At 41.0% G+C, this 27,824-nt stretch overlaps 1 protein-coding gene and 1 long non-coding RNA gene across 2 annotated transcripts in view; one reads left to right on the top strand and one right to left on the bottom strand.

Moving 5' to 3' along the window:
• Positions 1-6,791, bottom strand: LOC139747541 (uncharacterized). The gene is made up of 2 exons (XR_011712411.1): positions 6,635-6,791; positions 1-2,108 (listed from the first exon to the last, which is right to left on the bottom strand). It is a non-coding gene; the product is annotated as an uncharacterized lncRNA (long non-coding RNA).
• Positions 6,792-10,325: 3,534 nt separating this feature from the next.
• Mob4 (MOB kinase activator 4) overlaps positions 10,326-27,824 on the top strand; it is a 57,046-nt gene continuing 39,547 nt past the window's right edge. The window contains exons 1-2 of the mRNA XM_071660216.1: positions 10,326-10,481; positions 15,298-15,461. Of these exons, the coding sequence (XP_071516317.1) occupies positions 10,422-10,481; positions 15,298-15,461 (224 nt within the window). The 5' untranslated portion in view covers positions 10,326-10,421. The remainder of the gene's footprint in view (positions 10,482-15,297; positions 15,462-27,824) is intronic.

The raw sequence follows: 27,824 nt of genomic DNA, 5'->3' as shown, positions 1-27,824 counted from the left end.
TATGCTTACAAGTTCTTGTACAGTTTCTGAAAAACCTTTGAGAATGAAGGTAACAGCTAACATATAAACCTCAAAGAATACACATTTTCTTGTACATTTTCTCTTTTATTTTAGATATGTTCAGCTGATATTATTCATTCAACCGTGGTACCTCTCGAACCCCAATGTTTTTGACTCTCTTTTCAATATTTGTTCAATTCATTACTCGCATCCTAACTGGTACCAAACACATGATCACACACGTCTCTTTCGCCTGGTTATCTAAGAAGGTCGGTTTTTCTGGGGAGTGCTATATTGTGATGTGTTGGGGCTTGTTATGTTGTGTTCTGAGCTGGGTCTTGCTATGTTGTGTTCTGAGCTGGGGCTTGCTATGTTGTGTTCTGTGGCATGCCATGTGTTCTGTACCGGGGCTTGCTATGTTGTGTTCTGTTGGGGGCTTGCTATTTTCTGCTGTGTTGGGGCATGTCATATTGTGTTCTGTACTGGGGCTTGCTGCGTTGCTTTCTGTGTTGGAGCTTGCTATATTGTACTTTGTGTTGAGGCTTGCTCAGTTATGTCCTACATCGGGGCTTGCTATATCGGGTCCTGTGTTGGGGCTTACTATGTTGTGCTCTAAGTTGGGGCTTTCTATGCTCTGTCCTGCTCTGGCCCTTTGCTTATGTTGTGTCATGCGTTAAAGTTTTGCTATATCGTGCACTGACCTGGGACTTGGTATGTCTTGTACTTGGGCTTGCTATGCTGAATTCTGAGCTAGTAACTTGCTATATTTTGCTACTTGATGTAGCTCGGTCCATTCCAAACATAACACAGGGGGATGCGAACCGCAAAATATTTTTCGTCTGACGGTCCAGGGTCCAGAGCCCCCTCCTGGACGGAACATATTCGTGGTCCGTCTTACTTGCTTGCGGACCACGGCGCTACCTTAGATAGGCGGACCGCCCCGTAAGGATGAGTCTGTGGGTCAGGGAGGAGCGGAGGACATGTGTGACCTCCAGACTTAGGAGCAAGAGGGAGAGAAACAGGTAAAAGAAAACGAGGAAGGTGTGAGCAGGATGATGTCCTCCTCCACTTACCGCCTCCGCCTCAGACACCTGCACCACCAGCATGACACAAAAACAATGGAAAGGAGGGTTCGATCCTCAGTACCGTCAGCTTTACGTACTTTATGAACTCTATATTTTCACCACAATAACAATGACGCCATAGCACTGTTCTTTCATGTTTATATCACCATTTCTACTCTGTCTTCTTGAAATATGTCACCATCACTCTGCTGTAACCATCTTTGGTCATCCTTGAGCTGTTCTGACCAGCACATCACCATTGAACCGTCACCATTATACTGCCTTCACTATACTCTACTTCTGTCATCAGTACACTATCAACATGGACCTTCACAAGTCGCTTGATGATTATTTCCAGCACGTAACTACCGTTGATGAGATAGAAATGAAAAGGAAAATATACGCGGTCTTCACCAGATAACTTCGCCACGGGCCAGTAGTTATTTACTCTGTGTACGTGTGTCTAACGTACATATATATATCATGTGTCCTATGTATCTACTTATGTACATATCTGTACTTGTTAAGTCTCTCTCTTAAGCAGCAATCATCAAATTGTACGTCTCGTTAATCACAAGATCTTATAAAGAACTCTCTAGATATTAGGTAAGCTACTTCGCTATTCACTCCTGCCGACACTTCAGCAGGTCTCCAGTACGTCCACAATACCTGTGACTGTTCTCAGATTGTTTGTGCGGGCACAAATTTTCTGACAACTTATGGTTTTCCCAGTAATTAACATGTTTTTTCAAGGATGGATTACCTATCAAAGACTCTCTTACTAGTCGGGGGAAATTACTGGCAATCCCTCCTTCAGCTGAGCTTAAAACACTGAACATTTCCTCAGTGCAGGTGATACACGGTGAACCACAATGCCCTCAGCCAGTGGTGGACAGTTCCTCGCCATCCACATGTTTTCGTAGGCCTCCCAGTGTCTTCAGTCTTGCCAATCCCTGGTCGACAGAGGCGACGCCTGGTGCACGACTGTCCAGTCAACAGCATCAGATGAGGGAGGGTCGTGGCGTCGTGGAGGAGGTGGACGACCTGGGAACGAAAAAGCAGTGATATCAGTCGATCACACAGTGGTCTGCGTCAGGGTCTGAGACTGTACGTGAAATTCTATAGTGTAGTGGAGTCGATGATGAGTGCTTCTCGGTATGATGTGGTGGAGAGAGGTGTAGAGATATACTGATGGAGAGATTCAAAGAGATATATATCTAGAGAGAGAGAGGGAAAAGTAAGAGAGAGAGTGTGTGTGTGTGTGCGTGTGAATGAGGGACACCCAAGCAAAACAGAAGCACAAACTCAGAACACACACACACACACACACACACATATACAGGAGAGTCAAGACCAATGAACACTTAGATTTATGGTAGAAATCAGCCTTCCAAGAATGGCCATCAGGAGCTGATGTTTACCACCTAATACACTTGAACTACCGACAGATACATATCGTCCCCGAGATATGGCTTTATCTGTCCCTTGTCTGCCTGTTGTGCCAACAAGGCTCATTATATAATCCATTATGAGACATCGAACCGATACAATACCGACTTCGTTTCGAGGTATTGTGAAATATCATCCTTATATATTCTTATCGCTGTTATCAGAGGCACGCTTATCTGTTTTTGTGATCACCAGACTGTGCGAAATAACAGTACCATGTCAGGTTTAGCTAAGGCGATAAATCTTATCGACTATCACAGGGACTCCTTGTTATCTCCTTACTCTCACTCCCTTTTCATCTAGTTCGCCCTTCTTTTTGCTCTATCAATCTCCCTTTTCTCCCTTCCCTTTCTTCCTGGACGAACTTAGATTCTCCCTTTTCCACATAACATTTTGTCTTCACCAGTGGTTCCCAAACTTTTTAACATGACACTCCCCTATTGGTTTCACGAAACCCTCACACAAACCTTCATATCTTTTATTTCAATAGATTTTACATTTCGTGTTATATATGATTTAGTACTGTTGAGGATCAGCTAACTGGTAATTGAATTATCTTTGGATAAGTGGATAAAGGTGAAAGAAGCTATTCACTATACCGCATAGTCATACATCCTACCACTGCCACACACCACACACTCATGCACCACAGCACAGGCGCACATCACACATACACTACACTACAATCACATACCACATAGTCATGCACCACACCACAGGCGCACACCACACAGTCATACACCACACCGCAGTTACACGCCACATGGCCATACACCAAACCACAGGCATACACCACACAGGTGGATTGAATAAGAAACCATAAGCTTCCTCATGAGTCCACGACTGGGTATTGCACAGCATGCCATAGATACAAGCAAAATCCATATAGAAAATAAGAGGGGAAAACCAGAGTAAAACACACAATGAGGGCCATGAGATAAATCCTAACATATGTGAGGGTGAGGGAAGATGGTTCGGTGCTGGTGTTGTGAAAGAGGAGTGAGTCAGTGTGTTATCTATGACGTGTACAAGACGCGTGAGGAGGAATGTAATGATCAGAGAGAGAGAGAGCAAGAACAACAGCTATATTTTGATTTTGTAAGAATGTGTGGCAAGAGCAACAGCTATATTTTGATTTTGTAAGAATGTGTGGCAAGTTTAATCAGTTAGAAAGATTTTTCTTGAATGATATAAACTCGGAGTTTTCCTATTATCATCTCTTAAACAAAAATAGTAATTTTCAGTCCATAGTTTCATGCCCTCTCCTATATCCACCTCACTCCCTCAGTTTAGGAAACACTGGACTCGTCTACACTCATATATGTCCCTGGTCCGTCTCCCTATATTATTTATTTTTGACAGGATTCTTCGACTGCGTCAGGTTCATCCACCTGAAATGGATAAACTTGATCTGGTTAGTTGAACTAAGTCGGTCCAACCCCATCGAAGCGGTGTACACGTCGTCCAATTGTGACTTGACTGACCTTGGTCAAGAGTTTCGAGTTAATCTTTACTTATAATATAGAAAAAAATACACTAGACAAAAATTCGTAAATACTCTCCCTTGTCTTTTCTTTTTACGTTTCATAATTCTCTCAACATTTCAATTAAGGCTTGGCCTTGATGTGGACTCCAGTTCGTGACTGGAGCCTCCAACATGAAATAAAAAGGATGAGCTGATCTTTTATTCTCATTCAATATTGTATATTGGTTATCATACACATTATACATCACAATACATTTACAACGTTGAGCATTGGTTGATACACACATTACATTCGTCTGTATGCACTTACATTGAGGTTACATTCGTTTTATACAATATTAGTTACTATATAAATACAGTAACTATATACATTGGTCATTGTACACTTTTTGGCTAACCTGTGCAATGTACCTTCAAGTGGGCCGTCTGTACATCACACGAATGTACACTTGACCTTAGATATGTACAACTCGTATGAGTGTTCTGCACTTACTGGATCTAGTACTTGTAGAAAACGGGAAATTTTCTCCCAGTGTTTACATGGGGTCTACCTCTGCTTAAAACAGGGCTCAAATTCCACAGCAAGTCTCACGTCCCTGGTAATCGAGGCGTGAACTCTACCACCACTGTACGAAGGGCAAAGCACTCCTGTCTTATCGCCACCCTCCAAAAAAAAAAAAAAAAAAAACAATCTCGACCATGAGTTCTGGGCTGAGTACAAGAGTGTTGAGTACTACGAAATGTAATCTAAGCTACTAATACTGTGCGAAGGGCAGAGCACTCCTGTCTTATCGCCACCCTCGAAAAAAAAATAAAACATTCTCGACCCTGAGTTCTGGGCAGAGTACAAGAGTGTTGAGTACTACGAAATGTAATCTGATCTACTTACTACAATCGTTTATATAAGGTTCAAGGTTCTCCTGGCAATGAGTGCGTATGCCTTGACACACGCTAGAAACCCTCTCCTTTAACATATTAGTTTTTAATCAGTTACGTACTATGAAGTGCTGACGGAGACTTCGGCGAGGTCTAGTACACATATCTGACATTAGTGAACCAGTCATTATATAGTCAGAGATACGCAAAGGAGATTGCACTCAGCATCAAGGAGGAGCATGAACTGGGTAAACGACCATGGATGAGGAACAAGAATTCGGTAACCATCACACGGAAGGAGGGAGAAGTGAAGAAGGAGCAAGAACTCGGTAGCCACCACAGGGAAGGAGCGAGAAGTGGAGAAGGAACGAGAACCGGGTAAAGACCATTGTAAATGGAAGAGGCTGACCCAGGGAATCTCGACAGACGGACTTTAGGACCCGCCTGCTGCTGGAAGGAGAAAAAAATACGTATTTCATTATGCTAAAAGGCTCCAGTCACAGACTTGAGTCTTCGCTGCTATCAGGCCTTAGATGAAAAAATAAAAAGGGCTCTAGAAGATTGCGAATTAAAGAAGAGGAACATTAATCTAAGACTTTTGAAGGAAGTTAAAATCCTGCATTTGAGGAGCAGGTCAGAAGATATCTCTCAGTGAAGACGTGAGAGGGTATAGAGTGCCGAAGGTCAACGGTGTGTGGAAAGAGAGATCATATTAGCCCACGAAATGGCAGTAGCCACGCAAGAATCGTGTGACTCTTTGTTTACCCAAAACAACGTCACTTGCGTTCGTTATACCCCTCAGTGTACTTCCTCCGGCCGGCCAAAAACATTCGTTAAATATAGCGCACGGAAACAGACGAAAGAATGGCCCAACCCACCCACATACACATGTATATACATAAACGCCCTCACACGCACATATACATACCTATACATTTCAAGGTATACATACATGTACATACACAGACATATATATATATATATATATATATATATATATATATATATATATATATATATATATATATATATATATATGGTGCTTTCATCCATTTCGCTGCCACCTCGCCACGCATGAAATGACACCCGCCTCCCCCCACCCAAGTGCGCGCGAGGTAGCGATAAGAAAAGACAACAAAAGCCACATTCGTTCACACTCAGTCTCTAGCTGTCATGTGTAATGCACCGAAACTATATATATATATATATATATATATATATATATATATATATATATATATATATATATATATATATATATATTATCATCATCAGCTGCACACCAGTTTGACACCACGATTGAACGCCAGTCTATAAACACTCGCCTCGGGTACACATTTCACCTTTGTCCTTACTTACACAAAGGCACCAGGACTACAGTGGTAACCATCTGGCTACTTACGTCATGGAGTCAGAGAGGAAGGGACTTATACAGGAAGACCTCAGGAGGAATGACGGGTGACTAAGCCGTATATTCATAAATATTTTGCTTCAGATATATTCCTATTCCCAATACTGAATAACATTATACATTCGTCAGTACGTTATCGTAATCTGTAGCAAACTTCAGTTTAAATCTGTAATAAACGGGTGTAGCGTAATATCTACGCCAATTGTTCTCTGAACATAGATTTTTGATGTATTTGTATATCGTCTCAAGGTCCGTCAAGTCTGCCTTAACACTTCTTACATTAAAACTTTAAAAAAAATTCAAGGCGTAAAGGAGAACAGAATCAGATATTCCCAGCCTGACACTTACCACGGAAGGAGAGAGGGGAGAAGATGGATGCTATTTATGTAGTGTCCCTCATCGTCAGTAAGCAGAGGGCAGCAGCAGCTGCTCGGTGAAGGGTCACGTGCCGCTGCCTGAGCTCTGATACGGTGCGTCTAATCTCAACAATTCTCAGACGCACACTGAAACCTATCAGGCGGGAGCTTACCCACCAGGGGGCAGGGTACGATAGGTGAGACGCCCCTGGGGATCCCCCTAATATATATATATATATATATATATATATATATATATATATATATATATATATATATATATATATATTTATGAAGGTGATATCGTAATTCAATAGTTAATATAATTCATTTGAACATGTAACCTTTATAATTCAATAGTTCATATAATTCTATTGAACATGTAATTTATCTATATATGTGTGGCACAACATGTTTCATGGAGATAATCCGTCACATCAGATGCCAATAATTCATAGTTATCTAAATCCCAACACCGTCACAAAAATACCACTACTGTGACGGTATTTCAGCTTCGTCTCTTCGATGTATATCAACTGACTTATATTTCTCTCTTGTGTCTCCCCTGAAGATGTGATTATTACACGAAAGTGCACTTGGGAACTTATTGTGTTTCATTTTCCCCGTGGACTCATAGGAATATATATATATATATATATATATATATATATATATATATATATCCTCCGACACATATATCCTCTTGGTCAATCTTTCCTCACTCATTCTCTCCATGTGCCCAAACCATTTCAAAACACCCTCTTCTGCTCTCTCAACCACGCTCTTTTTATTTCCACACATCTCTCTTACCCTTACGTTACTTACTCGATCAAACCACCTCACACCACACATTTTCCTCAAACATCTCATTTCCAGCACGTCCATCCTCCTGCGCACAACTCTATCCATAGCCCACGCCTCGCAACCATACAACATTGTTGGAACCACTATTCCTTCAAACATACCCATTTTTGCTTTCCGGGATAATGTTCTCGACTTCCACACATTTTTCAAGGCTCCCAAAATTTTCGCCCCCTCCCCCACCCTATGATCCACTTCCGCTTCCATGGTTCCATCCGCTGACAGATCCACTCCCAGATATCTAAAACACTTCACTTCCTCCAGTTTTTCTCCATTCAAACTCACCTCCCAATTGACTTGACCCTCAACCCTACTGTACCTAATAACCTTGCTCTTATTCACATTTACTCTTAACTTCCTTCTTCCACACACTTTACCAAACTCAGTCACCAGCTTCTGCAGTTTCTCACATGAATCAGCCACCAGCGCTGTATCATCAGCGAACAACAACTGACTCACTTCCCAAGCTCTCTCATCCCCAACAGACTTCATACTTGCCCCTCTTTCCAGGACTCTTGCATTTACCTCCCTAACAACCCCATCCATAAACAAATTAAACAACCATGGAGACATCACACACCCCTGCCGCAAACCTACATTCACTGAGAACCAATCACTTTCCTCTCTTCCTACACGTACACATGCCTTACATCCTCGATAAAAACTTTTCACTGCTTCTAAAAACTTGCCTCCCACACCATATATTCTTAATACCTTCCACAGAGCATCTCTATCAACTCTATCATATGCCTTCTCCAGATCCATAAATGCTACATACAAATCCATTTGCTTTTCTAAGTATTTCTCACATACATTCTTCAAAGCAAACACCTGATCCACACATCCTCTACCACTATATATATATATATATATATATATATATTCCTATGAGTCCACGAGGAAAATGAAACATATATGTATATATATATATATATATATATATATATATATATATATATATATATATATATATATATATATATATGTGTGTGTGTTTATTATCCATTAGTTTCTTTATATACAGTCATATACTCAGGTAATACATAGAGATAAGGTTACAGCCACTGTATTATGGCAATGGCGCCCCTGTTACCCCTTCTGACACCTTCAGGCCACCCATCTCTTGACGACACCATGAACATATCCCTCACCACAACAACTAAATGCGGTAGCACGAGTTCCAATTCTTACCCATCATCACAAACAAGAAGAAGCGATCATGCGGCTAAAACTTATATATATATATATATATATATATATATATATATATATATATATATATATATATATATATATATATATACTTTTTCTTTCAAACTATTAGCCATTTCCCGCGTTAGCGAGGTAGCGTTAAGCACAGAGGACTGGGCCTTTGAGGGAATATCCTCACCTGGCCCCCTTCTCTTATCCTTCTTTTGGAAAATTAAAAAAATAACGAGAGGGGAGGATTTCCAGCTCCCCCCCCCCCCCCCCGCTCCCTTCCCTTTTAGTCGCCTTCTACGACATGCAGGGAATGCGTGGGAAGTATTCTTTCTCCCCTATCCCCAGGTCCCCAGGGGTAATATATATATATATATATATATATATATATATATATATATATATATATATATATATATATATATATATATATATGATCCAAATCTATACGCTCGGCTTTAGGAAGCCCGTGAAAGCTTCACAATCAAGGAAATCTAACCGATACACCACAAAGACTAGAACAAATGTTAACCACTGGTCCATTGAAAGATGAAAATAAATAAATGGATAAATTTTACTATCTGTACCATCTCTAATAACTTCTTGATTATGAGTCCATACCCGATATAAAATTGGATATATGCTCAAATGTATCCATTCTCAGATTTCACCACTTTGACGGGTGAATTATCCAGAGGAAAAGCCACAAAAACACACATAGCCATTGTTAAAGTTACATTGCTGAAATGCTATCAAAGAATAAGAAAGGTGTACTACTCAGAGGAGGGGCAATAGACTCCTATGCCATTCGTAATCAGAGCCATCATTGCATCAAAGAGATAGCGATACCAACCTTGACCTAATTCATAAAAACCATGGTACCGTTGTATCTTAAAATAGGAGGAGTACTGTTGTTGGAAAGGGAAACTGGGCCAAGGAGGAGAACTTTACAGCCACTGAAGTGGTCCCCACCCCTTCCCTGGTACGTTGCTAACTTTTTGATTGGCCACAGTATCTCCTAACTCACATGAAGGAACACAGTAGAATTAGCCAAATGTCACTTTATAATATCAATTTCGACAAAACTTAGAATTTACCGCACATGGCACTGACCCCTCTTACGTATTAGGGGTTTTACGCTGATTTCTATTTAATTGGCGACCTATAACACGGTGAAATAACTTCTTTCTAACATAATTCCACTTAACTAAGATTCTTCAGCTATGAAATGTCGGATAATAACATATGAGTGGATGAAGGAGCCTTATTTATGTCCATCTGGGAAAAGAATACTGATTCAAATCTTTTTATCTTCAAATAACCCGTGCCAAAATTTCTCTCTTACAACGTTACCAGTTTTTTTCTAGATAATTTTTTTTCAGTATCTAAGATACCGTATCTAAGCCATCGATCTTTAACAGAAGGATCAGTGATTACAGACTAGTGGAGTCAAGGTTCCCCGGGTGGCCACCAGATGTCAGACCTAGTCATGTTTTGGTTTCCTTTCCTGGAGTCCGATTCTTTGGCCGAAATGAGAGAAATTCAGCAAAAAAATAAATTCATTCCATTATTTTTCTACTTTTGAACAAATAACTAAAACATTAAAGTAAAAGCAAAGAATTGCACATCGTATGTTTATCATTAAGCGCTCTTACCGATCAATAGACTTTTTTTGATTGGATATTAAGAAATCGAGACATTCGAACATAATAGTGGAGATGAAGATGGCGGATCAAACTGTCGTTTTACGGAGGAATCGGCCTGGGACCAAAGCTGAGGTAAAAACATTTATATATGTGTATTGTAAGGAAAGTTGTATATACCATGATACGTTAGGAGTCTTTATATGGTGAAAATTCCCCAAGACTTAGTGTTTAAAGTGTTTGGTATGATGGTTCGTAAGTCATGTTTTTCTTGTAGGCCTTTTTATCTAAGTATGGGAAGTATGTATTCGATGGTCCTTGGAGAATTAAGTATTTGACTGGATTGAGTAGTTGACACTGGTGAATTAAATGTTATATTGCCGATTAGTCAATTTTCCACTACTATTTTCAATCTTAGCGAAGTAAGTGACTTGGTAAATCGCCTGTTTACCCTTGTATCAAGACTAACATTGGATGTTGAAAAATGTTGTTTTGCAGTGTTGTAGTGTCTTGATAATACAGTGAGAGCATTTGCTTTATTATATTATATCAAATGAGGCGATTGTAGGGAGGGTTATATATATATATATATATATATATATATATATATATATATATATATATATATATATATATATCAGGGTAAGTATGGAGTTATTCAGTGTAAAAGTGGGCGAGAAACGACTTGAAAATACAAGTGTTATTGCAAAAACCGGACGTAACCTTTCATAGAAGCTTCTCACATCTTTAAGATGACCACTTCTTCCAATACATGGTTCAGTCATTCCATTTCTAAGGCCATTCAGGCAAGGGATCAGGCATATTGGGTTTGGAAAACTCTCCTTCCTCCAGTTCCAATTTAACTTTTATTAGTTCCATAAGTTTTGCAGGTACAGTATCTGTGAAGCAAAGCTCTCTATTCGGAGGCAGGGTGATAGCCTCTCCCCTTCATCCAATAATAGGTCTTTTAGGGCTTTAGCTAAGGACATCACCAACCACCTCTGTTGCTTAACCTTTCCTTCATTTTCCCATTTTGTCTCATCCATTTGCCTTTTAATCTTAGATCTCCCAACCTTGTATCCAACTACTAATTCTTCAACGTTTAATTGTCTTTCTCTAAACATTTTAAATGCTTCTTTCGTACATGATTGCATCCCTACATATACTGCATTGTCATCTAAACTTTCTGTGTTCCTTCTTCATACTCCTTGTATTTTTTCTTATTCATCTTCTTGCTTGGCAACACTTTTACCTCCCACAGCTGCCTTTGATACCTCTAAATTCCCTAATCGACCCATCACAATATCTGCAAACTAATCAGAATCTCCAAAGAATTCCCTCACAACTTTAGCATCCAGCGCAATCCTTCTCAACCTTTCATCAACTGCCCCATATCAATCAGACCTGTTGTTCTTCTCTTCCATCATTGCTCGTCCACTGATATCTGTGGATCATCTTGGGCTGTAATAAGGTATTTGAAAAGAATGAACCCCTCAGCATAGACATCCACAAAATAATTTCCATTCTCATTTATTCCAGGCTCTCCCCATTTATCAGCAATATACCAATATCACCACATCCTACCTTCGCATTCATTACAACTAACTTTCTCTCCTTCACAAACTCATTTATACAGTCAGTCTAAATTCTTCAGAAATGCTTCATTTCATCCTTACCTCACAGTCTTCATTTCCTCAGGCAATTATAGACATACCAATGCATACTTTACAATTCTCGGCCTTCCTCTCACCCACATTATTCTTGATCCATTCCATCGATGCTCTGTAACCTCTTCCCATGCTATGCTTTTAGTGATAGCTCAATTGCATAATCTTCTTTCCCTCTTCCCTAATACATTTATATTCATTCTCATCCATGCCACTCCTTCCACACCCTCCCACAACTTGTGTACATCATTTCCATTTTTACCCCATACACTTTGCCCAAGGATATGGGTTTAGCCAGTCTCCAGCTCTTCCAGACTGTAAATTTTAAATTTCTTGACAAGCCCCTGCCTTTTATTCTCACCAGTCATCCCATTAACATTCAGAGCCATCATCCTTTGTCTTTCATCTCTTTTAATTCTCAGCATGACTGGTGGACTTCAGTGCTGCATATTAGCCTTTGTGCCTCACCTTTGACAGGCCACTGGCAGAGGGCAATCCTGTGCAGTGTTTCCCAGAGGTAGCGGGGCTCTCACATGGTCCAAAAAACTAAAATTTCATTGCACTGTAGGTGTTTGTTTGTTTTAAAAATTATTCCCCTGGTGGAGTTAGGAAACGCTTCCCCATTTGTGCACCTTTCAGTTTAAGTGATGGCAAGAAAAGGCAAACCATATAAGTATGGGTGGAGTCCCCAGATTGTTAGCTTTACTACACCTTACAATAGCTCGCATGCTAATCGTAGTTGTTTGTGACTTAATACATCTCTGTATACTGATAAAGGATGTCTTCTGGTTTAAATGGAGTGGGAAGGGGACATCAATACAAATACATCTAAGAGTCCTGCTTCAGTAATCCGTGTATTTATGATTAGAGGAATCCCTAAAGGGTTAAAGGAAACTATCCTTCTGTAGGTTAGGTTAAGTTGTTTTGGTTATTTAGGTTTTGGTAAACCATTTTTTCCCTTATCTCCCGAGTCTTGCTTTCATTTGTTTTGCTTTCTCTTTGACTAGATTAATGTTAAAGATGTCCTTTTTAATGAAGTGCAACTGCATTCTCCAAACTCCAATACACATAAATATATTCAGCAGTTTAGGTAAGGGTTTAGTTACGCTGGTCAACAAAATTTTATCTCTTTCTTGTCTCACATATTGAAATAGATGGAGCTTATAGTACGTTTTATATTGAATTTGAATCTGATTTTATAATTTTTCTATTAGGCATGGTTTTTAAGTGACAGCAATTAAATTCTAATATAAGTGTATAGTGCTCATTCATAAATAAATCTGGCATTACACTTAAAAGACTTACCTCTTAGATTTAAATGTTTACGATTTTTGGCTATATTTGGCCTCGGGAACATCCCTACTTAGTGTCCAGCAGTAATCTGCCAACATAGATGGGCTCCACTTTCCTTAGTACCGCTTTTCCATGCTCAAAATGTCCAGGTGACATCTTTAGCCATGCTCATCACTAAACTTATATTCGTGGCCAAGTGCCTCCATAACAGAATGAACATCATTGCAAAACACCAGACCATCTTCAAGGGAGAAAAATGCTTTGAAAATGACATGGTGATCAAGATAAAAACAAACTTTACTTTCAATCTGGAGAAGATTCCAGCCCTTTAACCTGGAACCCAAAAGTTCAGCTTTCTTTTTGGACAAATTTAAATCATGGACGAGATCATTAAGATCTACTTGACTCAGCAAATATTGTTCACTTCAAGAACAGCTTGTGTCAAATGTTGGATCCACATTGTCCTCTACTTGATCTACTTTCTTTTCACAGACTCGTCACTCAGTATCATGTTTCTTGGAGGCTCTGGCACAGGTAATTCCTGACTGTGAGGCCTCAGAGCAGGTGGTAAATTTGGATATTTAACAGTACGCTAGGCTTTTGATGTTTTACCAGTTATATTTGTCTGGCAGAGGTAGCAATCTGAAGCGTGATCATTGGGTTCTGTCCACACCATAGTAATGGCAAAAGGCATATGGCATGAACTTTTGCCCATGCTGTGAGAAGCCTGACATAGGTGGCACAGCAAACATGGGAACCCATCTGTTATCCTAGTCACGTGCTTTACAAAGTAATGCTCATAGCATTTTTTAATGAGGTGTGTGAAAGAAAGTTTTTGCACTATGAATGTCAGTTCACTGCAGATGTAGTGTAAGACTTCGGACTGTTTACACAGTTTTTGGCATTATAATGGTTGATGGGGGTATCAGCACAGCTTTTAAATACACGAAAGCTCAATCTGGCAACAGAATGGAAAAGACACATGTTTACACACTGAGTTCTTGCCTGCAACTAACAGAGAACTGCTACTCAGGAGTGGACACTGTTTGAATGTCCCCACATTTCCAGTTGTGTTTCTGCAGGCCACTGGTGAGTCATTTCCTTAGGATTGTGCTTTCAAAAAGAAGCTATTGCACTTCACAAACTGAAAATAGCCATGTTTGTTAGACTCTCTGTTTCAGATGCTCTGTAGAGCACTGTTACATATATGCAGTATGTAGTGATATGCAAGTATGCTTAAACAAAAAAAATGGGTGATAGAGTAATTCTGAATACATATTTAGATTCAGCAAGTAGAAATACTTACGAAACATATTTTTTTCCATGGGACAAAATCTTTGTTTACAGTGTTATTTGTGAAGTAAGAAAATGAGATTCTTAGGGATAATAGTTTCTGTTTAGATGATCGATTAATAGGTATATGACATTTTCCTGTCTTATATTTGATAGATTTTTTTGACAAAATATGTCAGAGCTTGAAAGGCAAAGAAAATTGTGGTGTATGAAACTGTCACATGCATTGTTACATGCCATGCTTTCAATTTTTCAGAAATACGTAATTTATCTCAGAGAGTCTCATAGGAAAAATATGTAGTACAAGAGACTGCCACATTATTATATTATGGTTGAGAGACAGTGTGGACATGTGATACAGAGTGAAACGTGGGATATGTTCCCAGAATGTTATAGGGCTATCAACTGTCAAATCATGTCTTTGTTATTATGTGCAGTGGTTTGTTGGATACAATTTAAAAAAAGCTTCACAGCAATAATGAATGATTTTACTCTAAATTCAAAAAGTTAATGGTATTCATGTCATTATAGGCAGGCAAGCTAGCCATTTGTTATCAGTTAATTGGTAAACTCACACTTAAGATAGTACAACCTTAGCTGTACCAAAGAGGCATAAACACATCAAGCACAAATGAGAATGACACAGAAAAGATGATTTACTCCATAGTGGAATATTTATCATTAACATTTGATTTCAGAACTTTTACCGCTGGTGTGATGAGGCCTATGAAGAGATGGACTCAACTCTTGTAGTGCAACAGTATATACAACAAACCATTCGCCTTGACCACAATAATATTGACACTATTCTTAATGCACCAGAAACCCAAGATGAGGGAGTTTGGAAGTATGAGCATCTCAGGTATGGCTGCTGCTTTTTTGTTAGATATCAATGAAACTCTGTGGTTGATTGCTACCAAAACGATTTCAGTTTTAAGGATTATGTGGTATAAAGGAGTAAAGTGCTGTCACTAGACTGAAACAGGACATATGAAGCAGCCAGGGGAAGCCATGGTAAGGTCCATAAGGCCTTGCGGATAGGGAGCTGTGGTTTCAGTGCATTACGGAAGACAGCTAGAGAATGGATATGAGCAATTGAAGCCTTTTCTTCTTTAGTTCTTGGGGTTACCTCGCTAATGTGAGAAATGGCAGACAGGTATAAAATGGGTACCTTGCTCAGGCTAGGGGGCTAGAAATCCTCCCATTCAGTTTTTAGTTTTCCAAAAGAAGGAACAGAGAATGGGTCCAAGTGAGGATTTCCCCCCTATAATTTTCAGTCCTCTGCTCTTGATGCTACCTTACTAACATGGGAAATGGTGAATATGACATGCTGTCATTGGACTGAACTAGGACATGTGAAATGTCTTGGGTAAACCATGGAAAGGTCTGTGGGGCCTGGATGTGGATAAGGGAGAAAGAATACTTCCCACCCATTCCCCATGTATTGTAGAAGGCGACTAAAGGGGACAAGAGCGAAGGGCTAGAAACCCTCCCCTCCTTGTATTTTAACTTTCTAAAAGGGGAAACAGAAGGAGTCGTGCGGGGAGTGCTCATCCTCCTCAAAGGCTCAGATTGGGGTGTCTAAATGTGTGTGGATGTAACCAAGATGAGAAAAAAGGAGAGATAGGTAGTATGTTTGAGGAAAGGAACCTGGATGTTTTGGCTGAGTGAAATGAAGCTCAAGGGTAAAGGGAAAGATTGGTTTGGGAATGTCTTGAGAGTAAAGTCAGGGGTTGGGGAAAGGACAAGAGCAGAGGAAGGAGTAGCACTACTCCTGAAGCAGGAGTTGTGTGAGTATGTGATAGAGTGTAATAAAGTAAACTCTAGATTGATATGGGTAAAACTGAAAGTGGATGGAGAGAGAGAGGTGATTATTGGTGCCTGTGCACCGTTCATGAGAAGAAAGATTATGAGAGGCAAGAGTTTTGGGAGCAGCTGAGTGAGTATGTTAGCAGCTTTGATGCATGAGACCGGGTTATAGTGATGGGTGATTTGAATGCAAAGATGAATAATGTGTCAGTTGAGGGTAAGATTGGTGTACATGGGGTGTTCAGGGTTGTAAATGGAAATAGTGAAGAGCTTGTAGATTTGTGTGCTGAAAAAGGACTGATGATTGGGAATACCTGGTTTAAAAAGAGAGATATACATAAGTATACATATGTAAGTAGGAGAGATGGCTGGAGAGAGTTATTAGATTACGTGTTAATTGATAGGCGTGTGCAAGAGACTTTTGGATGTTAATGTGCTGAGAGGGGCAACTGGAGGGATGTCTAATTAATATCTTCTGAAGGCGAAGGTGAAGATTTGTAGAGGATTTCAGAAAAGAAGAGAGAATGTTTGGGTAAAGAGAGTGGTGAGAGTAAGTGACCTTGGAAAGGAGACTTGTGTGAGGAAGTACGAGGAGAGATTGAATGCAGAATGGAAAAACGTGAGAGCAAATGATGTAAGGGGAGTTAGGGAGGAATGGGATGTATTAAGGGAAGCAGTGATGGCTTGCGCAAAAGATGCTTGTGGCATGAGAAAGGTGGATGGTGGGCAGATTAGAAAGGGTAGTGAGTGGTGGGATTAAGTAAGATTGTTACTGAAAGAGAAGAGAGAGGCATTAGGATGATTTTTTGCAGGGAAATAGTGCAGATGACTGGGAGATGTAAAAAAGAAAGAGGCAGGAGGTCAAGAGAAAGGTGCAAGAGGTGAAAAAGAGGGCAAGTGAGAGTTGGGGTGAGAGAGTATCATTAAATTTTAGGGAGAATAAAAAGATGTTTTGGAAGGCGGTAAATAAAGTGCATAAGACAAGAGAACCAATGGGAACATCGGTGAAGGGGCTAATGGGTAGGTAATAACAAGTAGTGGTGAAGTGAGGAGATGGAGTGAGTATTTTGAAGGTTTGTTGAATGTGTTTGATGATAGAGTGGCAGATAGAGGGTGTTTTGGTCGAGGTGGTGTACAAAGTGAGAGGGTTTGGGAGAATAGTTTGGTAAACAGAGAAGAGGTAGTGAAAGCTTTGCCGAAGATGAAAGCTGGCAAGGTGGCGGGTTTGGATGGTATTGCAGTGGAATTTATTAAAAAAGGGGGTGACTGTGTTGTTGACTGGTTGGTGAGAATATTCAGTGTATGTATGGTTCATGTTGAAGTGCCTAGTGATTGGCGGAATGCATGCTTAGTGCCACTGTATAAAGGTAAAGGCGATAAAGGCGTGTTCAAATTACAGAGGTATAAGTTTGTTCAGTATTCCTGGGAAATTATATGGGAGGGTAATGATTGAGAGGGTGAAGGCATGTACAGAGCATCAGATTGGGGAAGAGCAGTATGGTTTCAGAAGTGGTAGAGGATGTGTGGATCAGTTGTATGCTTTGAAGAATGTATGTGAGAAATACTTAGAAAAACAGATGGATTTGTATGTAGCATTTATGGATCTGGAGAGGGCATATGATAGAGTTGATAGAGATGCTCTGTGGAAAGCATTAAGAGTATATGGTGTGGGAGGTAAGTTGCTAGAAGCAGTGAAAAGTTTTTATTGAGGATGTAAGGCATGTGTATGAGTAGCAAGAGAGGAAAGTGATTGGTTTCCAGTGAATGTTGGTTTCTGGCAGGGCTGTGTGATGTCCCCATGGCTGTTTAATTTGTTTATGGATGGGGTTGTTAGGGAGGTGAATGCAAGAGTTTTGGACAGAGGGGCAAGTATGCAGTCTGTTGTGGATGAGAGGGCTTGGGAAGTGAGTCAGTTGTTGTTCGCTGATGATACAGCGCTGGTGGCTGATTTGGGTGAGAAACTGCTGAAAATGGTGACTGAGTTTGGTAAAGTGTGTGAAAGAGGAAAGCTGAGAGTAAATGTGAATAAGAGTAAGGTTATTAGGTTCATTAATGTTGAGGGACAAGTTAATTGGGAGGTAAGTTTGAATGGAGAAAAACTGAAGGAAGTTAAGTATTTTAGATATCTGGGGGTGGATTTAGCAGTGGATGGAACCAAGGAAGCAGAATTAAGTCACAGGGTGGGGGAGGGGTGAAGGTTCTGGGAGCATTGAAGAATGTGTGAAAGGCGAGAACTTTATCTCGGGGAGCAAAAATGGGTATGTTTGAAGGAATAGTGTTTCCAACAATGTTATATGGTTGTGAGGCATGGGCTATAGATAGGGTTGTGTGGAGGAGGGTGGATGTGTTGGAAATGAAATGTTTGAGGACAATATATGGTGTGAGGTGGTTTGATCAAGTAAGTAATGAAAGGGTAAGAAAGATGTGTGCTAATAGAAAAAGCATGGTTGAGAGAGCAGAATAGGGTGTATTGAAATGGTTTGGTCACATAGAGAATGAGTGAGGAAGGATTGACAAATAGGATATATGTGTCAGGTGGAGGAAATGAGGAGAAGTGGGAGACCAAATTGGAGGTGGAAGGATGGACTGAAAAAAATATAGAGCGATTGGGGCCTGATCATTCAGGAGGGTGAAAGGCATGCAAGGAATGGAGTGAATTGGAATGATGTGGCATACCGGGATCAACATGCTGTCAGTGGATTGAACCAGGGCATGTGAAGCATCTGGGATAAATCATGGAAATTTTTGTGGGGCCTGGATGTGGAAAGGGAGCTGTGGTTTAGCGAGGTAATGCCAGGTAACAGACGAAGAATGGCCCTTCCACTCATATACACACAGATATATTTTATTTATATTTATTATACTTTGTCGCTGTCTCCCGCGTTTGCGAGGTAGCGCAAGGAAACAGACGAAAGAAATGGCCCAACCCCCCCCCCATACACATGTATATACATACGTCCACACACGCAAATATACATACCTACACAGCTTTCCATGGTTTACCCCAGACGCTTCACATGCCTTGCTTCAATCCACTGACGGCACGTCAACCCTGGTATACCACATCGCTCCAATTCACTCTATTCCTTGCCCTCCTTTCACCCTCCTGCATGTTCAGGCCCCGACCACACAAAATCTTTTTCACTCCATCTTTCCACCTCCAATTTGGTCTCCCTCTTCTCCTTGTTCCCTCCACCTCCGACACATATATCCTCTTGGTCAATCTTTCCTCACTCATCCTCTCCATGTGCCCAAACCACTTCAAAACACCCTCTTCTGCTCTCTCAACCACGCTCTTTTTATTTCCACACATCTCTCTTACCCTTACGTTACTCACTCGATCAAACCACCTCACACCACACATTGTCCTCAAACATCTCATTTCCAGCACATCCATCCTCCTGCGCACAACTCTATCCATAGCCCACGCCTCGCAACCATACAACATTGTTGGAACCACTATTCCTTCAAACATACCCATTTTTGCTTTCCGAGATAATGTTCTCGACTTCCACACATTCTTCAAGGCCCCCAGGATTTTCGCCCCCTCCCCCACCCTATGATCCACTTCCGCTTCCATGGTTCCATCTGCTGCCAGATCCACTCCCAGATATCTAAAACACTTCACTTCCTCCAGTTTTTCTCCATTCAAACTCACCTCCCAATTGACTTGACCTTCAACCCTACTGTACCTAATAACCTTGCTCTTATTCACATTTACTCTTAACTTTCTTCTTCCACACACTTTTCCAAACTCAGTCACCAGCTTCTGCAGTTTCTCACATGAATCAGCCACCAGCGGTGTATCATCAGCGAACAACAACTGACTCACTTCCCAAGCTCTCTCATCCCCAACAGACTTCATACTTGCCCCTCTTTCCAAAACTCTTGCATTTACCTCCCTAACAACCCCATCCATAAACAAATTAAACAACCATGGAGACATCACACACCCCTGCCGCAAACCTACATTCACTGAGAACCAATCACTTTCCTCTCTTCCTACACGCACACATGCCTTACATCCTCGATAAAAACTTTTCACTGCTTCTAACAACTTTCCTCTGCTCAAATTACAGAGGTATAAGTTTGTTGAGTATTCCTGGTAAATTATATGGGAGGGTATTGATTGAGAGGGTGAAGGCATGTACAGAGCATCAGATTGGGGAAGAGCAGTGTGGTTTCAGAAGTGGTAGAGGATGTGTGGATCAGGTGTTTGCTTTGAAGAATGTATGTGAGAAATACTTAGAAAAGCAAATGGATTTGTATGTAGCATTTATGGATCTGGAGAAGGCTTATGATAGAGTTGATAGAGATGCTCTGTGGAAGGTATTAAGAATATTAAGAACAGATATATATTTATATTTATTTATTATACTTTGTCGCTGTCTCCCGCGTTTGCGAGGTAGCGCAAGGAAACAGACGAAAGAAATGGCCCCCCCCCCCCCCATACATATGTATATACATACGTCCACACACGCAAATATACATACCTACACAGCTTTCCATGGTTTACCCCAGACGCTTCACATGCCCTGCTTCAATCCACTGACAGCACGTCAACCCCGGTATACCACATCGCTCCAATTCACTCTATTCCTTGCCCTCCTTTCACCCTCCTGCATGTTCAGGCCCCGATCACACAAAATCTTTTTCACTCCATCTTTCCACCTCCAATTTGGTCTCCCTCTTCTCCTTGTTCCCTCCACCTCCGACACATATATCCTCTTGGTCAATCTTTCCTCACTCATCCTCTCCATGTGCCCAAACCACTTCAAAACACCCTCTTCTGCTCTCTCAACCACGCTCTTTTTATTTCCACACATCTCTCTTACCCTTACGTTACTCACTCGATCAAACCACCTCACACCACACATTGTCCTCAAACATCTCATTTCCAGCACATCCATCCTCCTGCGCACAACTCTATCCATAGCCCACGCCTCGCAACCATACAACATTGTTGGAATCACTATTCCTTCAAACATACCCATTTTTGCTTTCCGAGATAATGTTCTCGACTTCCACACATTCTTCAAGGCCCCCAGGATTTTCACCCCCTCCCCCACCCTATGATCCACTTCCGCTTCCATGGTTCCATCCGCTGCCAGATCCACTCCCAGATATCTAAAACACTTCACTTCCTCCAGTTTTTCTCCATTCAAACTCACCTCCCAATTGACTTGACCCTCAACCCTACTGTACCTAATAACCTTGCTCTTATTCACATTTACTCTTAACTTTCTTCTTCCACACACTTTTCCAAACTCAGTCACCAGCTTCTGCAGTTTCTCACATGAATCAGCCACCAGCGCTGTATCATCAGCGAACAACAACTGACTCACTTCCCAAACTCTCTCATCCCCAACAGACTTCATATTTGCCCCTCTTTCCAAAACTCTTGCATTTACCTCCCTAACAACCCCATCCATAAACAAATTAAACAACCATGGAGACATCACACACCCCTGCCGCAAACCTACATTCACTGAGAACCAATCACTTTCCTCTCTTCCTACACGTACACATGCCTTACATCCTCGATAAAAACTTTTCACTGCTTCTAACAACTTTCCTCCCACACCATATATTCTTAATACCTTCCACAGAGCATCTCTATCAACTCTATCATATGCCTTCTCCAGATCCATAAATGCTACATACAAATCCATTTGCTTTTCTAAGTATTTCTCACATACATTCTTCAAAGCAAACACCTGATCCACACATCCTCTACCACTTCTGAAACCACACTGCTCTTCCCCAATCTGATGCTCTGTACATGCCTTCACCCTCTCAATCAGTACCCTCCCATATAATTTACCAGGAATACTCAACAAACTTATACCTCTGTAATTTGAGCACTCACTCTTATCCCCTTTGCCTTTGTACAATGGCACTATGCATGCATTCCGCCAATCCTCAGGCACCTCACCATGAGTCATACATACATTAAATAACCTTACCAACCAGTCAACAATACAGTCACCCCCTTTTTTAATAAATTCCACTGCAATACCATTCAAACCCGCTGCCTTGCTGGCTTTCATCTTCCGCAAAGCTTTCACTACCTCTTCTCTGTTTACCAAATCATTTTCCCTAACCCTCTCACTTTGCACACCACCTCGACCAAAACACCCTATATCTGCCACTTTATCATCAAACACATTCAACAAACCTTCAAAATACTCTCTCCATCTCCTTTTCACATCACCAATACTTGTTATCACCTCCCCATTTGCCCCCTTCACTGAAGTTCCCATTTGTTCCCTTGTCTTATGCACTTTATTTACCTCCTTCCAAAACATCTTTTTATTTTCCCTAAAATTTAATGATACTCTCTCACCCCAACTCTCGTTTGCCCTCTTTTTCACCTCTTACACCTTTCTCTTGACCTCCTGCCACTTTCTCGTATACACCTCCCTCATATTTGCATTATTTCCCTGCAGAAATCGTCCAAATGCCTCTATCTTCTCTTTCACTAATAATATATATATATTTTTTTTTTTTTTTTTTTTTTTTGCTTTGTCGCTGTCTCCCGCTTTTGCGAGGTAGCGCAAGGAAACAGACGAAAGAAATGGCCCAACCCACCCCCATATACATGTATATACATACGTCCACACACGCAAATATACATACCTACACAGCTTTTCATGGTTTACCCCAGACTCTTCACATGCCCTGATTCAATCCACTGACAGCACGTCAACCCCGGTATACCACATCGATCCAATTCACTCTATTCCTTGCCCTCCTTTCACCCTCCTGCATGTTCAGGCCCCGATCACACAAAATCTTTTTCACTCCATCTTACCACCTCCAATTTGGTCTCTCACTTCTCCTCGTTCCCACCACGTCCGACACATATATCCTCTTGGTCAATCTTTCCTCACTCATTCTCTCCATGTGCCCAAACCATTTCAAAACACCCTCTTCTGCTCTCTCAACCACGCTCTTTTTATTTCCACACATCTCTCTCACCCTTACGTTACTTACTCGATCAAACCACCTCACACCACACATTGTCCTCAAACATCTCATTTCCAGCACATCCATCCTCCTGTGCACAACACTATCCATAGCCCACGCCTCGCAACCATACAACATTGTTGGAACCACTATTCCTTCAAACATACCCACTTTTGCTTTCCGAGATAATGCTCTCGACTTCCTCACATTCTTCAAGGCTCCCAGAATTTTCGCCCCCTCCCCCACCCTATGATCCATTTCCGCTTCCATGGTTCCATCTGCTGCCAGATCCACTCCCAGATATCTAAAACACTTTACTTCCTCCAGTTTTTCTCCATTCAAACTTACCTCCCAATTGACTTGACCCTCAACCCTACTGTACCTAATAACCTTGCTCTTATTCACATTTACTCTTAACTTTCTTCTTTCACACACTTTACCAAACTCAGTCACCAGCTTGTGCAGTTTCTCACATGAATCAGCCACCAGCTGATATATATATATATATATATATATATATATATATATATATATATATATATATATATATATATATATATATTATCCCTGGGGATAGGGGATTAAGAATACTTCCCACGTATTCCCTGCATGTCGTAGAAGGCGACTAAAAGGGGAGGGAGCGGGGGGCTGGAAATCCTCCCCTCTCGTTTTTTTTTTTTTTTTTTTTTTTTTTTTTTTTTTTTTTTTAGATTTTCCAAAAGAAGGAACAGAGGGGGCCAGTTGAGGATATTCCAAAAAAGGCCCAGTCCTCTGTTCTTAGCGCTACCTCGCTAACGCGGGAAATGGCGAATAGTTTAAAAGAAAAGATATATATATATGTATATATATATATATATATATATATATATATATATATATATATATATATATATATATATATATTTTTTTTTTTCTTTTTCCAAAGGAAGGAACAGAGAAGGGGGCCGGGTGAGGATGTTTCCTCAGAGGCCCAGTCCTCTGTTCTTAACGCTACCTTGATGAGGCAGGAAATGGCGAATAGTATGAAAGAAAAGAAAAATATATATATGTGTACGTGTAGGAAGAGAGGAAAGTGATTGGTTCTCAGTGAATGTTGGTTTGCGACAGGGGTGTTTAATGTCTCCATGGTTGTTTAATTTGTTTATGGATGGGGTTGTTAGGGAGGTGAATGCAAGAGTTTTGTAAAGTCCGTTGTGGATGAGAGAGCTTGCGAAGTGAGTCAGTTGTTGCTCGCTGATGATGCAGTGCTGGTGGCTGATTCGTGTGAGAAACTGCAGAAGCTGGTGAATGAGTTTGGTAAAGTGTGTGAAAGAAGAAATCTGAGAGTAAATGTGAATAAGAGCAAGGTTATTAGGTACAGTAAGGCTGAGGGACAAGTCATTTGGGAGGTAAGTTTAAATGGAGAAAAACTGGAGGAAGTGAAGTGTTTTATATATCTAGGAGTGGATTTGGCAGCGCATGGAACCATGGAATCGGAAGTGAATCATAGGGTGGGGGTGGGGGCGAAAGTTCTGGGAGCGTTGAAGAATGTGTGGAAATCGAGAACATTATCTCGGAAAGCAGAAATGGGTATGTTTGAAGGAATAGTGGCTCCAACAATGTTATATGGTTGCGAGGCATGGGCTATAGATAGAGTTGTGCGGAGGAGGGTGGATGTGCTGGAAATGAGATGTTTGAGGACAATCTGTGGTGTGAGGTGGTATGATTGAGTAAGTAATAATAGGGTAAGAGAGATGTGTGGTAATAAAAAGAGTGTGGTTGAGAGAGCAGAAGAGGGTGTTTTGAAATGGTGTGGTCACATGGAGAGAATGAGTGAGGAAAGATTGACCAAGAGGATATTTGTGTCAGAGGGGAAGGGAACGAGAAGTGGGAGACCAAATTGGAGGTGGAAAGATGGAGTGAAAAAGATTTTGAGTGATCGGGGCCTGAACATGCAGGAGGGTGAGAGGCATGCAAGGAATAGAGTAAATTGGAATGATGTGGTATGCTGGGGTCGACGTGCTGTCAATGGATTGAATCAGGGCGTGTGAAGTGTCTGGGGTAAACCATGGAAAGTACTGTGGGGCCTGGATGTGGAAAGGGAGCTGTGGTTTCAGTGTATTATACATGACAGCTTGAGAATGAGTGTGAACGAATGTGGCCTTCGTTGTCTTTTCCTAGTGCTACCTCGCACACATGTGTGGTGCTGTGGCGATGGGAATGAATAAAGGCAGACAGTATCAATTATGTACATGTGTATTAATGTACATGTCTGTGTGTGTATATATGTGTATACATTAAGATGTATAGGTATGTATATTTGTGTGTGTGGACGTGTATGTATATACATGTGTATGTGGGTGGGTTGGGCCATTCTTTCGTCTATTTCCTTGTGCTACCTCGCTAATGCGGGAGACAGCGACAAAACAAAATAAATAATAAATAATATAAAAAGCAAAATAAATAAATAAATAAAAAGGGGGTGACTGTATTGTTGACTGGTTGGTAAGGCAAAGGGGATAAGAGTGAGTGCTCAAATTACAGAGGTATAAGTTTGTTGAGTATTCCTGGTAAATTATATGGGAGGGTATTTATTGAGAGGGTGAAGGCATGTACAGAGCATCAGATTGGGGAAGAGCAGTGTGGTTTCAGAAGTGGTAGAGGATGTGTGGATCAGGTGTTTGCTTTGAAGAATAAATGTGAGAAATACTTAGAAAAGCAAATGGATTTGTATGTAGCATTTATGGATCTGGAGAAGGCATATGATAGAGTTGATAGAGATACTCTGTGGAAGGTACTAAGAATATATGGAGTGGGAGGCAAGTTGTTAGAAGCAGTGAAAAGTTTTTATCGAGGATGTAAGGCATGTGTACGTGTAGGAAGAGAGGAAAGTGAGTGGTTCTCAGTGAATGTAGGTTTGCTGCAGGGATGTGTGATGTCTCCATGGTTGTTTAATTTGTTTATGGATGGGGTCATTAGGGAGGTGAATGCAAGAGTTTTGGAAAGAGGGGCAAGTATGCAGTCTGTTGGGGATGAGAGAGCTTGGGAAGTGAGTCAGTTGTTGTTCGCTGATGATACACCGCTGGTGGCTGATTCATGTGAGAATCTGCAGAAGCTGGTGACTGAGTTTGGTAAAGTGTGTGAAAGAAGAAAGTTAAGAGTAAATGTGAATAAGAGCAAGGTTATTAGGTACAGTAGGGTTGAGGGTCAAGTCAATTGGGAGGTAAGTTTGAATGGTGAAAAACTGGAGGAAGTAAAGTGTTTTAGATATCTGGGAGTGGATCTGGCAGCAGATGGAACCATGGAAGTGGAAGTGAATCATAGGGTTGGGGAGGGGGCAAAAACCCTGGGAGCCTTGAAGAATGTGTGGAAGTTTAGAACATTATCTCTGAAAGCAAAAATGGGGATGTTTGAAGGAATAGTGGTTCCAAAAATGTTGTATGGTTGCGAGGCATGGGCTATGGATAGAGTTGTGCGCAGGAGGGTGGATGTGCTGGAAATGAGATGTTTGAGGACAATATGTGGTGTGAGGTGGTTTGATCGAGTAAGTAATGTAAGGGTAAGAGATATGTGTGGAAATAAGAAGAGCGTGGTTGAGAGAGCAGAAGATGGTGTTTTGAAATGGTTTGGGCACATGGAGAGAATGAGTGAGGAAAGATTGACCAAGAGGATATATGTGTCAGAGGTGGAGGGAACGAGGAGAAGTGGGAGACCAAATTGGAGGTGGAAAGATGGAGTGAAAAAGATTTTGTGTGATCGGGGCCTGAACGTGCAGGAGGGTGAAAGGAGGGCAAGGAATGGAGTGAATTGGATTGATGTAGTATACTGGGGTCGACGTGCTGTCAGTGGATTGAATCAGGGCATGTGAAGCATCTGGGGTAAACCATGGAAAGTTGTGTGGGGCCTGGATGTGGAAAGGGAGCTGTGGTTTCGGGCATTATTGCGTGGCAGCTAGAGACTGAGTGTGAACGAATGGGGCCTTTGTTGTCTTTTCCTAGTGCTACCTCGCACACATGAGGGGGGAGGGTGATGGTATTCCATGTGTGGCGAGGTGGCGATGGGAGTGAATGGGGGCAGACAGTGTGAATTGTGTGCAAGGGTATATATGTATGTGTCTGTTTATGTATATATATGTGTACATTGAGATGTATAGGTATGTATATTTGCGTGTGTGGACGTGTGTGTGTGTATACATTGTGTATGGGGGTGGGTTGGGCCATTTCTTTCGTCTGTTTCCTTGCGCTACCTCGCAAACGCGGGAGACAGTGACAAAGCAAAATAAATAAAATAAATAAATATGTATATACATACATAAGCACCCACATACGCAATATGCATACATATACATATGAACTTATACATACATATACAAACACATATGCAGACATATACATATGTATATACACATGTACATATTCATACATGCTTGTCTTCATTCATTCCTGGCGCTACCCCGTCCCACAGGAAA

Source organism: Panulirus ornatus, chromosome 69, assembly GCF_036320965.1.
Source record: "Panulirus ornatus isolate Po-2019 chromosome 69, ASM3632096v1, whole genome shotgun sequence".
NCBI classification, from domain to species: domain Eukaryota; kingdom Metazoa; phylum Arthropoda; class Malacostraca; order Decapoda; family Palinuridae; genus Panulirus; species Panulirus ornatus.
This window is presented reverse-complemented; position numbering and strand designations above follow the sequence as displayed.